Source organism: Podarcis tiliguerta, assembly GCF_965153285.1.
Source record: "Podarcis tiliguerta genome assembly, chromosome: 3".
Classification (NCBI taxonomy): Eukaryota; Metazoa; Chordata; class Lepidosauria; order Squamata; family Lacertidae; genus Podarcis; species Podarcis tiliguerta.
The window spans coordinates 24,058,944-24,073,444 of NC_139536.1; the positions used below are offsets into that span (position 1 = coordinate 24,058,944).

The following is a 14,501-nucleotide window of genomic DNA, read 5'->3' on the forward strand; positions in this document are numbered from 1 at the left end:
TTACGATATTAATTTCAGTGAATTTCTTTCACCTGGTATTGAAATATAATAATGTTCCTTGAATTACTTTAGTTCATTAGATAGAACTTACATTCTTTTTGTCATTGTGCATCTGCTATGTTGAATAAAACTGTTTATCCTCATAAAAACAGTTCTAGGATAGTCTTTACAAAATCTGTTGTATTTTGAAAGTTGTAATACTTTTCAAGAAGCAATTAATATTATTGTGGGTCATTAATTATGATATAACTTTAGCAATATTTTTAATGGAGTGCATCCTCTGCATAATTGTGTTACATTCCTTATATTTAATTTTATGAGAGTTACTATTACTATCTGTCCATAAAATAATTGTGCTTAATAATTAATTTAAGAGAATTAAATGCTTAATGTTAAACAGTGGAATGCAAACAGCATAGTATACTGTACTGTGCATAATCCCTCATGGGGTTATAGAAATACTGGTTACAGGTTTAAGAAAACTATCAGAATAGTCATGTCTTTCACATGTGATAAAATCAGGCTGCTTATAGTCCTAAAGATGGGTTCATGTATGCAAATTGATACAAGATAGATAATTCCAAATACTTGCATTTGGTGTTAAGGTAGATGAATAATTAATTAGTCTAGCTGAAGCTAAGGTATCATTCTTTCGTAAGGTATTAATTGCTGTATTCTCTTAACCTCAGAAAATGACCTTAGATCTATAATTGATATTATCAGATTAAACACTAAATTTAACATTAAGCTAATAAGCAAACCAGCTATGCTCTGTGGCTGAAAAAACTGTCCTATTGGGACAGTGCCCTTGCAGAAGAACTATACAGGCAGGAGTAACTTCTGTAATAAAATGGGGCTAGTCGCAAATACAAGAATATGTAGTTAATGACTTTTACTTTTTAAAAACCCTAATAACTATTTTATGCATTTGGGTTTTAACAGACTCCAAAGATTATGAAATATGTACCCTTTTGCAATAAAAGGGTTTGAATTCAATTGTTCTGTGATCTTTCAGTGCTGTTCACATGATGTTGTTGTTGTTTTAATTGATTATTTCTGTGCTGTGGCATTATATTCCGTCAAAGTAAATGGGGGCAAATGAAACACTGCATGCTTGAAGGCATTGGCCACAACTTGATAAAAAGTCTATTGAAACAGCAAGTGTTTTTCATAAATTGGCTGCATGCCAGTGGCAGGCATAGCTAAAGTGAATGTGGAAGTACTCAAGTTGGTGTGGCCACCCCAGATTCACAGTCTCTTGCAGTCACAGACTTGCAGACATACAAAAATGCATGCAAATCCCTCTATAGTGGTTGCTCTGTACTATAAGCACTAATCCTTAATGAAACTTCATACAAAAAATTAGAAATGTATGTCTAGACCCTTGGAAGTCTAAATGTTAGAACTTCAGAGGGTGTTGGATGGCCACTAGTCAATCTGGAGGCAAGCAAAGAGAACAGGAAGCTGGAGTGAGAAAGCAGTGGCTTCAAAACCAGGTCCAGGTTACTGACAGGTGTGGGATCCAATCAACACCTTAAACATGCACTGGCTGTCAATTTGTTACCTGACCAAGTCAAAGATTTTACTATATATCTGTAGTGGACATGAGAAAGCATGTGTTGAATTCATTCACAATGACAGGTTCCACATAGATCTCCATGCGTGGTAACTGTTTATTTGCAGCAAAAAAAAAAAAAAAATCCTGGTTATAATCCAAAAGAATGCGATTTTAAACTTTGATTTAAACATCATGTTCATTAATGGGTCACATTGCTTTTATGAAATACAAAAGTAAACACAATTCATAAAAGTAGACAAAAAATTGCTGTCGTATTCAGCCAAAGCCACGTAGATTTCACAATTGGCAGCATGGGGATATATACACACATTGGTCTTGACAGTAGATCTGTGATTGATGACTTGATTGAAAGTAGGCTGAAAAATTATATTGTAATGAAAATGATGGCAATTAATATTTATTTATTAAGGGTTTTTATTTTATTCTTTTAACTCTACAAGGCAAATATATAAACAATATGATAATATAATAAATGTTAATAAATAACTTAAAGAGCAAATAAATGAAACAAGGTAAAAGAGTTAAATAAAACATTCAAAGCACCAGCAGTTGAATTCTATTCTATGAACTCTGTTGAGCCTAAAATAAAACCATGTTGGCCTGATGCCTAAAAACTAACAAAAAAGAATCAAAGCAACTTCCCTGGGTATGGAGTTCTACAGACTTGTTACCACCACTGAAAAGGCAGTGTGCCCATGTAACCACTTGAATGAAGGGGAATATGAAACTAGGCCTCTTGTTTCATCTTCCCCCTATTATGTACTTGCATGGAAGTTTGGGTCTGGGTGTGATTTACTAACAATCTAGTTTAATGAAATGTGTTGGCTTTCCATTCTGGTCATTGTTTGTGTTTTTTCTAGTATCTCCTGAGGCAGTTGGATTTCTGTCAGCAGTTGGACTGTTTATTATCCTGTTGTTGATTCTTTTTCTATATATTAACAAGAAGATGTGTTTTGAGAATGTTGGAGGTTTCCCAGACCTCAATTCACGATACAATGCCAGAAAAAATTCACAGGACAAACTTTGTAAGTATCAAATTCTATGGTCTATGGCTTTGAAAGACAGCAAACCCCTGGTGTAATATCATATGAATAACGTTATGTAGGCATAAAAGTTTGACTTGAATAAAATAAATATCTTATATAGTCCAAAATACTTTTACTAATCCATCTGTAGTGCTTAGTCAGAATTTAATAGCTTTGGGGTCTGTTGAATGTAAGGGGTTGACATTTTAGATAGTGAAAAGAAACAAATGGTTTTATATTTCCCAAATCTGCTTAATAAGAATAATTAGATCACAGCTTTTATATACCAGGAAACCATATTTTCTCAATTATGAGGGACAAAATCTTAGATATTTCTGAATCTCAAAAGTGGTAGGACAAACCTCTTTTATTTGCAGTGTATCATTCATTAAAAGTTAGAGAGAAAACACACTGAATTGAATTGAATTGAACTGAATTATATTCCATGACCGCAGTTCAACATAGAATTTAGACTGCATAAACTTGTTGATTTTACTGGGGTTGTATGCTTATATTTGTACAGAATTTGTACAGACTGTTGGCCATGGGTACAGAATTATTGTGGTCTGGGTGAATACAATGTTAAGAATGTAGTCCAGTGTTAAGAATTATGTTTTATGGTTTCTTAATAACCGATACAATGTGGGGTATATTCTAGTGTTTTGAAACAATGTAGTATATCTGTCTTTATAATATATTATTTAAATACGTTTAAACTTTTTCTTTGCAGGTGTAGAGTAAATTCAACAATTTACATATAATATTTAAAATGTCTGGTTATGTTATACAATACAACATACAACACAACATAAAAAACAGAATAGATTTTTATCAGTTGATTTTGGCTTTGTGTAGTAGAAAACATTTGCTCCTATTTATTGCTTTTAAGGTAACAGAATTCAGAGAATGACTAATCTGCAGAGTCCACAATTTAAAGGATAGGGTTTAGGATACTTGAAAAAAATACAGTAGCAATGCATTAGAGGAATAACATATTTTCAAAGCAATAATGTACTAACAATCAAAACATGGCATTTTTCAAAAATTTTCAACAAAATCTGAGCCTTCCTTCTATGTCCTCTCTGGTTGACACACTCAGTAATGCTGTAGATGATCTAACCAGTGCTGTTGGAGATGTCAGCTATACAGTAGCTGACTCAGTTACAGAACAGGTAACAAGTATGATCAACAGCCTTCGGACAGATGATACTGCTACCGCCCAAGAAGATAAATCTATAGTAGATAAAGAGGAAAATAAAGAGAAAGAAGACTTGAAAAATGTTACCTTTCCAAAAGATACTAGGCAGAACTGCAATACATATAGAACAGATGCGTCCCTTAATAAAGAACTAAATCAAGAATTGCATGCTGTAGTAGAACAAAATGAGGGCCCGTTACATAAAAAAGCAAAACAAAGATCACCAGGACTTGACTTCAAAAACACCAAAGAAGTGCACAGTTTTGATTCCAGGAATTCAGAAAAAAATGAAGAGCAAACTCCAAAATTGCAGAAGTCAAAGTCTAAAAAAGCTCATGGGGTTCATGAAGTAAAAGAAAAGAAATGCAAACCATTTTTGGATGGCCACAGACAGTCTGTAACAAAGCAGGAAGAAAATGCACCATCTATTCTTTCAAAAGAAAGTAAAAAGGAAAAGGCTAAGCAATCAGAATGTTTTTCAAAAGAAGTGAGTAGTAAGAAGACACCAGAAAAAGGTGAGGTGTCTTATATCATACTTTATCCATGTGGCCTTTCCTGGATCTTTTACTACATACTTCTTTTCCCAACTGTTTTTTAGATTTCATTCATAATGATCTTTAAAACAGTCTCCTTAGTAGAAACTCTTTGTGATATGTATATTATTTTCTCTGAAATTTGCTTTATCTAATTTTATTCATACTCCTTGAAAACTGGTTAAATATTTTCTTTCCTGATTAATGCTACTAACTTTTGAATAGTGATTAATCAACTTTTTTAAAAAAAATCTTTCTGCTCCCTTAAATTTTGCTACATCTTTCAACGGATTACACTGGATAACAAGAATATTTTGTACATGATTCTTGAATTCTATATTTATATGCGTTTGTTTACCTGGTGCTTCAGGACATAGTGTGCAGATGTTGTTTTATTATAACATATTATAAGCTACATATAGCTTTTCATGAGGAGTAATACTAAAAGTGAGAAAACTAACATACAAATCATGAAGTGGTAATGCAACAAGTCTAAAATATATATATCTAAAATAAATAAATATAATTGAAAATATATTTTCTCTAAAATCAGTCAATGCATAAATTATAAAATAGGCTATTTCACATCTCTAATAATTGAAGGAAAACAAGCATTTAAAGCCATTGCTAGCGAAACCATGAAGGTATCCCAAACTTTGCAGTTATACATAAAAACAAATGCTGACATAAATGTATCTAACAAGAAGGATAAACCCCCTATATCAAGTTACAGAAGAGCTTTCTGAATGCACTAAGGGTGATAGGGCAAAGAGGGAAGACAAAACAAAATGAAATGCATGGGGGGATCTTCCCCACAGGCTGCAGTAAAAGGCATGTATTTAGGAAACAACCTTGGTTCATCCCTTTAAAACCCTGATTATTTCAGGTTAAAATAAATATTTCCAGGAATAACAGAAACAAAAAATAATTATGTTAGGGATAATACATTTATTGTGAAGTTTGAGCTCTTGCCTAAACTGGGTTAAAATGTGAACTATATTACCTTCTGTTTAGGGGAAAAAATGTATTAACAGTTAAATGTTTACCCATTATAATTTTAGCACTCTCCTTTATGGTGCCATCTGTTATCATTCCCCCCTCCTTTTTTTCCAAAATAGACAACTCATACATAAATAAAGATCAGCATGGTTCATCATCTGAAAGTGAAGATGAGGCACTGGGTAAATATCACGAAGCCTTATCCAGAACACAAAGTTCAAGGCCACCAGCAGGCGATAACAGACAACAGAAAAACTATATTTGGGAAACCAGACAAAAATATAGCCCTCTGTCTGCAGAGTATGATGGGTACAGTAGTGAAGCCTCAATAGATGAAGGTATGACATCATTTACAATAGTTTTTACTTCATCTTATTTCACATTCATCAAAAAGCACCATAGGATAAAGATACAGCGGTTGCAAGATATTAACTGTAAAGGTGCCAGTAAAATCTAAAACCCTGACTGAAATAGTTAGGGATTTAGGGGGAAAGACTGGATTTCTTTTATTGAGCTTTTACCTTCTGAGTACTTAGTGCTTTCCAAGCATTTCCCCTATATTCATATGGGAAACGTTTAATGAAAAGCATAGCAGTTTACAATTTATTGTTATGTATGGAAAAGTTTGTAAACATTTCCTGATAATAAATTGCCTTTGGTATATGGTGGTTTTAGGGTGACTAGATGAAAAAGACAGGGCTCTGTGCCTTTAATAGCTGTGTAAAAGAGGGGTTTTCAGCATGTGTTACTTGTCATACAAGCAACACCATCCCAAATTTACCTCCTCTATGCAGGTCTTAAAGGTGCGCTCCTCTTTTTCATCTAGTCACCCTGGTTTGTACTGACTCTGTTTATAAATGAGATTGTTAAGAAATCACTGTTGTTGTGAGCTAAAGGTACATATTCTAGCCCTATTATATTCTTACTGGGATACCATATAAGACATCCTCTGAGACTTCTATACCAGCTGGATGATAGAAAACTCACGTTTTGAGAACTCTGGTGATGATCTGGTTCAGTTGTGTAAGCATAGCCGAATTTATTTAGAGTTTTACATATATGTGTCAGTTTATTTAAGGACCTATTCTGAGACTGAAAAAAGTTAGTTGGGTAAATTAGGAAGAAACACATAAGACTGATGACCTGTTGGCACATAATGTCTGTAAATCACCTTGGAAGATGATTCATAAATGTATTCATCATCATTCCCATACTGTAATGTCCAAGGGAATGCCCAGAGTGTCTAAGGTACCATACAGTGTGTGACGCTTATCTTTTCTGTCTTCGATGACTTTTAATAAGGTAGTGGAATTCTGGTGTGTGCTCAGAGTTTGGGTCAAGGAATCATCATCAAGTGATTCATCATCAACAACAGACATATAATTTTGGATTGGGGACTAGTTAAAAGGGAGATAGAATCTGTCTCTGAGATAATAAAAGTAGGGCATAAGTTTATTTGAATAGTCTGTTGTTTTGTCTTTCATCTGAAAGTCTCAGCTTCTCAACCAATTATGTTGTACATCCACTGTTGGATGAAATATGTATTTGACTGCCAGTTGCTGAGAATCACTAGTAGGGATAGTGCGGTTGTCCTCAGGTGTTTCTTGCAGGCTTCTCATAGGCATCTGGTTGGCCACTATGAGAACAGGATGGATCAGATGGCTGATCCAAAAGGCTTTTTCTTATATTAATTAATATTTCCTGCTTCATTAGGGCATATTGTGTCAACTACTAATTAATAAAGTGTTTTCATAAGATATTTTTTGTAAATCCACATTTCCCTAACAAAGAGTCTTACCAGCTTTGCCAAAAATTAGAAAATGTTTGGGTGATGTTAACGAAATGCTTTTTCTTTCCACCTTTGAGATAGTTCCTTCTGCTTTTTCTTAAGGTAACTTAAGTGTTTTGTGACCCTTTGGGGGCAGGCATTACTTCTTCCCTTTCTAAAGTGGCAAATAAGTTTAGGCTCATTTTTCATCATAGTATAATGGTGGCAAGTCTTTAATCAGCTTGAAAGGAGTCTTTGGGAAATGATCAGCATCCTAGTCTTACGTTCTTATAGGTAACAATACAGTCCATGTCCTCAGGCTTCCAGTCTAAAAGATACAATAAAAAATAGATTGAGGTAGAAGAGGGGGGAAAGCAAACCCAGGCACTAATGTTTAATTACACAGAGTTCAAGGAAAAGAGGGATCCAAAGTTGCTGGTCTCTCAGCCGAGCCAGTGGAGTGACTTGCTTCTTTCTGCTGTCACCTGATGTAATTGACAGTTGATTGGGGGAGGAGCCTGGTTATTTCTCTACAGACTGATGGTGACACCGCTTCACTCATCTCCCTTTGATGTAGCCTCACTTTTAGGTAGATCATTGTCTTATGTTCAGTCACGGTCCTAGCATGCTTTAATCATGTTATGACTATCATTGATCCTATTAGAACTTTAGCAGATTTTGACATGATGAAGTGTTGGTGCTATGGCTGGAATCCTTATGATTTTTCATAAGACAGTGAAATAGGACATTGCTGAGTTGATCTGCTCATTCCTGAAAGAGCAAGGATGAATGCCTACTCATTACCTCTCTGGCTTCATGTGAAGTTCTCTAAGGTTTCATAGTATTTCCTCTTCGCTTCACACTTGCCTATTCACTATATAGAGCCGGGGTCAGCAAACTTTTTCAGCAGGGGGCTGGTCCACTGTCCCTCAGACCTTGTGGGGGCCGGACTATATTTTGGGGAGGGAAAATGAACGAATTCTTATGCCCCACAAATAACCAAGAGATGCATTTTAAATAAAAGCACACGTTCTACTTATGTCAAAACACCAGGCAGGCCCCACAAATATCTCAGAGATGCATTTTAAATAAAAGGACACATTCTACTCATGTAAAAACACACTGATTCCTGGACCGTCCATAGGCCGGATTTAGAAGGCGACTGGGCTGGATCCGGCCCCTGGGCCTTAGTTTGCCTACCCATGATATAGAGGCTATATTGAAATATATGGCAATTTGCAGTTAGAAGTAATTGATATGCAAATGACTATCACCTATCCTTCTCATCTGTGTAAGATTCTATGCTTACCGGATGCTTGACTATTGCAAAAACTGGACGTGAACCATGCAAGACTGATGTAATCACGATCAGCAGGCTTTGTGTCTAGTAAATGTGAGTGGGAGGGATTTGTAGTTCTTTCTAAATCTGTTGGTATATTTGCACATTAGATTGTGTAAGGCATAGTGCAGGAATACTGGTGAGAGACCAGGAAACTGTAAAATAATAATCAAAGTGTTGGCTCAGGGGGACAATACAACCTGCCATGCCCTTCTTCTGACAATCCACCACTCTGATCTTTCTTCTGTAGTATCAGATGTACTGAATGAAAGCATTTCTGATTCAACTCTATGTAGTTATTCATGCATAAATCAAACTGAAGTCATACGATTGTCTCCGTCTTAAGTCATACTCCAAGTAGACACTGAAACCAATGGACTGATTTCATAATGACTAACGTGTCATTCATTTCAGTAGGTTTACTCATGATCTTACATGACTTTGCAGCTTTAATGTTAACAGTGCTGAAGTACATGGACCATTTAAACACAAGTTGTCTGTCAGGGTATTGTTAGAACTGATTCTTATACTAGAAGCATCAGTACCTATTCTCCTAAAATGTATGAACATATTTAGGCTATTTCTAAATTATTTCCGTTTAAGAAACTTTTGAAATATTACTACAATATCACAAATAAATTTACTTTGAATGCAGGAAAACATAATGAATGACGTTCACAGTTGCATCAGATTCGTGATGGAGAAAAATCTGCGCAGCATAGGACTATAGTGGCTGAGAAAGCAGGAACCAGCAGGCCATAAAGGAGGCTAACAAGCACTACCAGCCTGTATAACTTTTAAAGAACTTTTTAAAAAGTTTCTATCTCAGATTAGAAGTGATGGACATCAAGGGACATTTTAAACGTTCAACAGAAATAATAAAGGGGATATACTTGCATTGTGAAAATAAGACAAGATGTGGTGAATTGCATTCACATCTGCTATAGTGCATGGGGCAGCAGCAGTTCACAGCCCTGCTCCTATTTTGTCATTTCATACTTCCTGTCAGGAGCATCAGACTTCTACTTTTTTGTATCAGTTTATTATTTTTAAACTTGTTTTTTAATTTCAAGTAACAAACATACCCATACAAAGAAAACAGAGCATAGTATTTGCACAGAAAAGGGAAAAAATAGTGGATGCTGGTTGTAGTTTTAGATGTTCCAAGAAAGGCAATCAAATTAAAGTCTCTCCATAAGGTTCCATGAGTCAATGGAGGGTGAAAAGCAGATTTGATTGTCTTCAAAGTATATAAAAGGATACAATGTTGTATAGACGGTGTGCGTCTTTCCCCACCAATCAATACTCCGTTTGTGAAATGATTGATTTGTCCATATGCACAATGTCCCATTGGTAGCCAGCATCCCAGTGTTGATGAAAACTGCAGTTCCCACCTTGGAAACCCTTGTGCTGAGTTTGAAATCAGCACAGTTGTACCCATCACACCAAAAACCGGATGAAGTCACACCAAAGTCACATTTCAGACCAACATCTTGATTCAAAATGGTGGCTAGATGCCCAACACCAATGAAAACCAGTGCCCCAGTCTCAGAAATCCTTGTTCCAAGTTTGACAACAGTATCTCACGAGGTGGCCAAAGAAATGGAAAAGCTGTCTTTCAAAATATATACAGTGGTACCTCGGGTTACAGATGCTTCAGGTTACGGATGCTTCAGGTTACAGACTCCGCTAACCCAGAAATAGTACCTCGGGTTAAGAACTTTGCTTCAGGATGAGAACAGAAATTGTGTGGTGTGGTGGCAACAGGAGGCCCCATTAGCTAAAGTGGTACCTCAGCTTAAGAACAGTTTCAGGTTAAGAACGGACCTCCAGAACAAATTAAGTTCTTAACCCAAGGTACCACTGTGGTAGGTTCTTATATCCCAAAATAGTACTTAATAGTTATTTAAATAGTATTTTTAGCTAATAGAATTAGGAAGATTATTATTCATTGTGAGTTTATATATATAGTTTTATACCTATGAGAATTCCACCTAAACCACACTGAATTGTTTGAAGTCACCTTGAGAAATGAAAGGAATATTTTCTTAACTGCACCAGTATTAACATGATTGATAGGATCTGTCCCACTGGCAGAATCACAGCTTTGCAGGAAGGAGTACACTAGACCCTGCATGGTACTCATTGCCTCTGAGATAGGGAGAAACACACTCAACTTCAGTCACCCGATTCTACTACACCTTCCTTCATCCCTGACAATGGCAACTGGAGTCCAACATCTAGAATGCCAGAGGTTTTCTATTCCCACCCTAGACTCTTTAGGATACACTGCTATCTATAGCTTCTGCTTCAACTCCCATGCAAGGTCAGTATAACCATAACTGATATGTAGTAGTGCATAAAGGTTTATTGTGTTTTCTACTTGCAGCTTTTTTTTTAAGGGCATATGACCTACAGATATGAAATCTGTATCTATAATTTTTGTTACTCTGGTGGCAGGCTTCAGAGGGACCTGCCAAGATTTCTGTTTTAGAAAGTATGATGAGATTTCAATACCGCAAATGCTCAATTTTATATATTCAACTGTGAATGCAACCTATTTAAATTTTATTATAGAAAATAGTTAAGTTGGGCTTGATCTGTCTCTGCTGGGGTAACTTGCATGCTTTGGAAAATTGGTGCAGGAAGAAAAGTGCCCAGCAAACCCCAACTAAAGATAAAGATTCACTGCTTTGCAATGAATGCCTATCTACCCTGAACACAGATCTGGATTGTTTCACTATATTATTGAGCTTATCTTCTACAAGCTGGGTAGCCTAACCTCACTGCTGCTACAGCAAGCTCACCGGGATTTTCTCTAAACCTCAGGGATTGAACCTTTCTGGATTTTATATTGGGGCACATAGGGTTATTGTTATTGTTTTTGTTTTTTTGCATGCAAAGTGTGTGCTCTGCCACTGAGCTTTGTCCTTTCCTAAGGATATCTGCTAAATATTGGATTTTAAGGAATGAAATTTTATGGAGCACTTTCCATCTGAATTGAATTTTACACATCAATCACTGCCATTCAGTGACTTAACATTTGGCACATACATATACCGTGTGGAGAAAAAAAGATTCCTTTGATAGAAACAGAGTTACCACTCCTAGGATAATTTCATTAGGAACAGATGTGTGCATAATACAAAAAATATATATTATAGTAGAAGATGGATATGATACACACAAATGACTGTGTGTATATGGATAGATAAATAAGGGTGTGGGTGTGTAATATCATGCCTTAATGATCTGTGTGGTAACTAGATGTATATCATGGGTTTGTACCCTCTCTCCGACTATTGATTGATATGATTGATTGATTGATTGATTGAATTTAACTACCCACTTACAGCACATAGAATGCAAGTTATCTAATTCACACTTCCCAAAATAATATGCAGTCCTTTTGAGGAATTATATTAATTTTTTTTAACTTCATTGCTGTTGATTTAATTTAAAATTATGGGAATCTTTGTATTGAAGAGCAGACTGGTATTTTCCTACCTCATTGAATACTGTAAAAAGCACAGTTTTTTAAAGTCATGTTTCACCATAGTCTGAAAAAAAAAGACTACAAGTTTAGCTGGCCAAACCAATCAGAAAGCTTGCGTCATTATACTAGGTTGAACTATAGTAATAGTTATGCTAGTAAAACAAAGTACTATGTACCAGTGCATTGTACTGATATTTTTCTGGTGTTCCCTGGCAGGCATACCAGCTCAAGATACACTTGTTTCATGATGATTAGTTTAAAATACCCAGAAACAAATATGGGCTGCTTTAGGATTATTCTTTTCACCTCTAGGTGGCCATATTAATCTTTTTTCTTTTCTTTTTTTAGCATGATGGCTTACCAATATGGGAAGATCAAGCTATGATTAAACATGTTTCGACATGCAATATTTCCTATAATTTTTCTCTTATTTCTCATTTTACATTTTATAGAAATAATGAAGTACATATATAAAACTTAAAATATTATAAGAATGATGAGCAGATATGGCACTTCAAGATACTATTATTCTCCTTTTAGAATAAATAGCTGTGAATCTAATAAATTTGCACTCCTATGCAATGCAGTTCTCCAGCCAAGTAACATGTAGAAAAATACATAAACTAGTGTAAGATATGCATATAAATGTATATATTATTGAAAACAAATACAAAAATGCATGTTGTTCAGGAAAATTGCATACAAACATGTATATTAGGAGAAATTCGCACTCAAATGCTGATGAATTTTAATGAGGACTTTAAAAAAATAATTTGCAAACAGATGTGCATATGTGAAGAACTGAGTTTAAGGTTGGAATAACTGAAAGAAACAGAAATGGACATATTTGTGCATCCCTACTGGCTACTCAAGAAAAATTAAAACAACTGCATAGGCTTGTTGGCATAAAACCAGTCTTCAAGAGACACCTGAAAGTCAAAAGCGCGAATGCCTGCTGAATCTTCTGGAAGAAATTCCCTTCGTTGTTCTAGTGCTTTGTCTTTCAGTTTTCATGAGCTAGTGGTTTTCAAATGTTATGCTTTCAGGGTATGTCAGTTTGTCTGTTGAGGGATCTGGTGCACTGCAGAGGATTCTGGGTTTTATTCTAGGATATACTGTACATAAATCAGAAGTGTTCGGTCATAGCATTTAAATGCCTTGTGTTCTCTCCCCCCCCCCCCCAACCCTCTACTGCATATAACACCAATGTCTCACAACAAATGTAACTGAAGAACCTGAAGAAAGAAACAATGTGTGTGCTTTTGAAAATGAGGGGAAAACTATTAGTTTTTTAAAGAAGAAAAGGAGTGTGTAGCAGCTCCCAGTATTTAAAGAGCCCCACCACTTTTACATCATTAACCTATGAAACTAGAAAAGAGCAAAAAAAATCAGTGTTTGGTCCAGATTCTAGGTACTGCATCCTCATTAAAGTAGACTGTATGGATGATTCACTAAATGATTGTAGGATGATGTGTGTACCTGAGCTTACAGCCTAAAATTCTCTTTATCTTATATGCTGCTTTATTACAAAAATGATGACTAGACTACTGATCCTAAACTGAATATTTAGTTACCCAACCACCCCCTCCAGAACCCACCGCTCTCAACTGACTCTCAACTGCCTTGCATTCAAACTCCTTTTAGATCCTCATCCAGTCATCACTCACCACCAGAATTCCACGATCTCTCTTTCCTCCTCCCTCCCTCCTTAACCTTCCCATAATAATTCTGATACAATTACCTTAATAACCCTGTTACATTCAATGTTTTATACACACTGCTCCCTATAACCATACTGTTAGAAGCACTTGAGCTTCCCATTCCTGGTTCCTAGGAAATGGGGGCGAGCAAACTGCAGATTCTTTATCCCTTTTCTAAAAAGCAGATGTCTTCCCCGAAATGATCCTGGGAATTGTACTTTGTTAGGGGTTATGGGAGTTGTCGGTCTGTGAGAAGGAAGCCACAAAGGCAGGAATCCTTCCGGGGGGAGTCATGTGCTTTAAAGGCGCATTGGATGCTCTTTAAAACATAGCATCATAGAATTGTAGAGTTGGAAGGGACCCTGAGGGTTCAACCCCCTACAATGAAGGAATCTCAACTAGATGATCCATGGCCGATGGCCATCCAAGCGTTGCTTAAAAATGTCCAAGGAAGGGGAACCACTGCTTTAGGCCCTAAGGGCCTCTGGAGCAGGTGAAAACAAACTTGTTCCATCCTCCATGTGACAGCCCTTTAGACTTTAGTTATTGAAAGGGCTGCATGGTGTGGATTTCATATCAGTATTATGAGAGTGTAAGCAACACATTTCTCTCTCCCCTTTCCCCACACCATGCAGAATTGCAATGGTAACCAGAAGGCTGGAGTTTGGAGCCCAGCCAGGGCTGGCTGTGTTCCTTGTATTGTTGGGGGTTGGACTCAATGACCCTTGGGATCTCTTCCAACCCTGCCATGCTATGATTATATCAAGCAGCTAAAGGAACAAAAAGATGCTTCTGAAACATTTAGGAATCATAGGACACTCTCCCCACCAGTGGCTTCCAGCAAGAGCTTGCATCTTTCTTTGG

At 36.2% G+C, this 14,501-nt stretch overlaps 1 protein-coding gene and 1 long non-coding RNA gene across 11 annotated transcripts in view; both read left to right on the forward strand.

Moving 5' to 3' along the window:
• Nucleotides 1-14,501, forward strand: part of SYT14 (synaptotagmin 14) — a 73,613-nt gene that overhangs the window by 17,225 nt on the left and 41,887 nt on the right. For 4 of the 10 annotated variants that reach the window (XM_083433038.1, XM_083433039.1, XM_083433042.1 and 1 more), the window contains 2 exons: nt 2,440-2,604; nt 5,454-5,672. The exons of 1 other annotated variant lie outside the window; for it this stretch is intronic. In XM_083433038.1, the coding sequence (XP_083289164.1) occupies nt 2,440-2,604; nt 5,454-5,672 (384 nt within the window). Of the gene's footprint in view, nt 1-2,439; nt 2,605-3,493; nt 4,318-5,453; nt 5,673-14,501 lie in introns of those variants that run through there. 5 more of the 10 variants (XM_083433036.1, XM_083433035.1, XM_083433037.1 and 2 more) reach the window with 4 other exon arrangements.
• On the forward strand, nt 10,717-12,925 carry LOC310674266. Its single transcript, XR_014509495.1, has 2 exons — nt 10,717-10,771; nt 12,721-12,925. It is a non-coding gene; the product is annotated as an uncharacterized lncRNA (long non-coding RNA).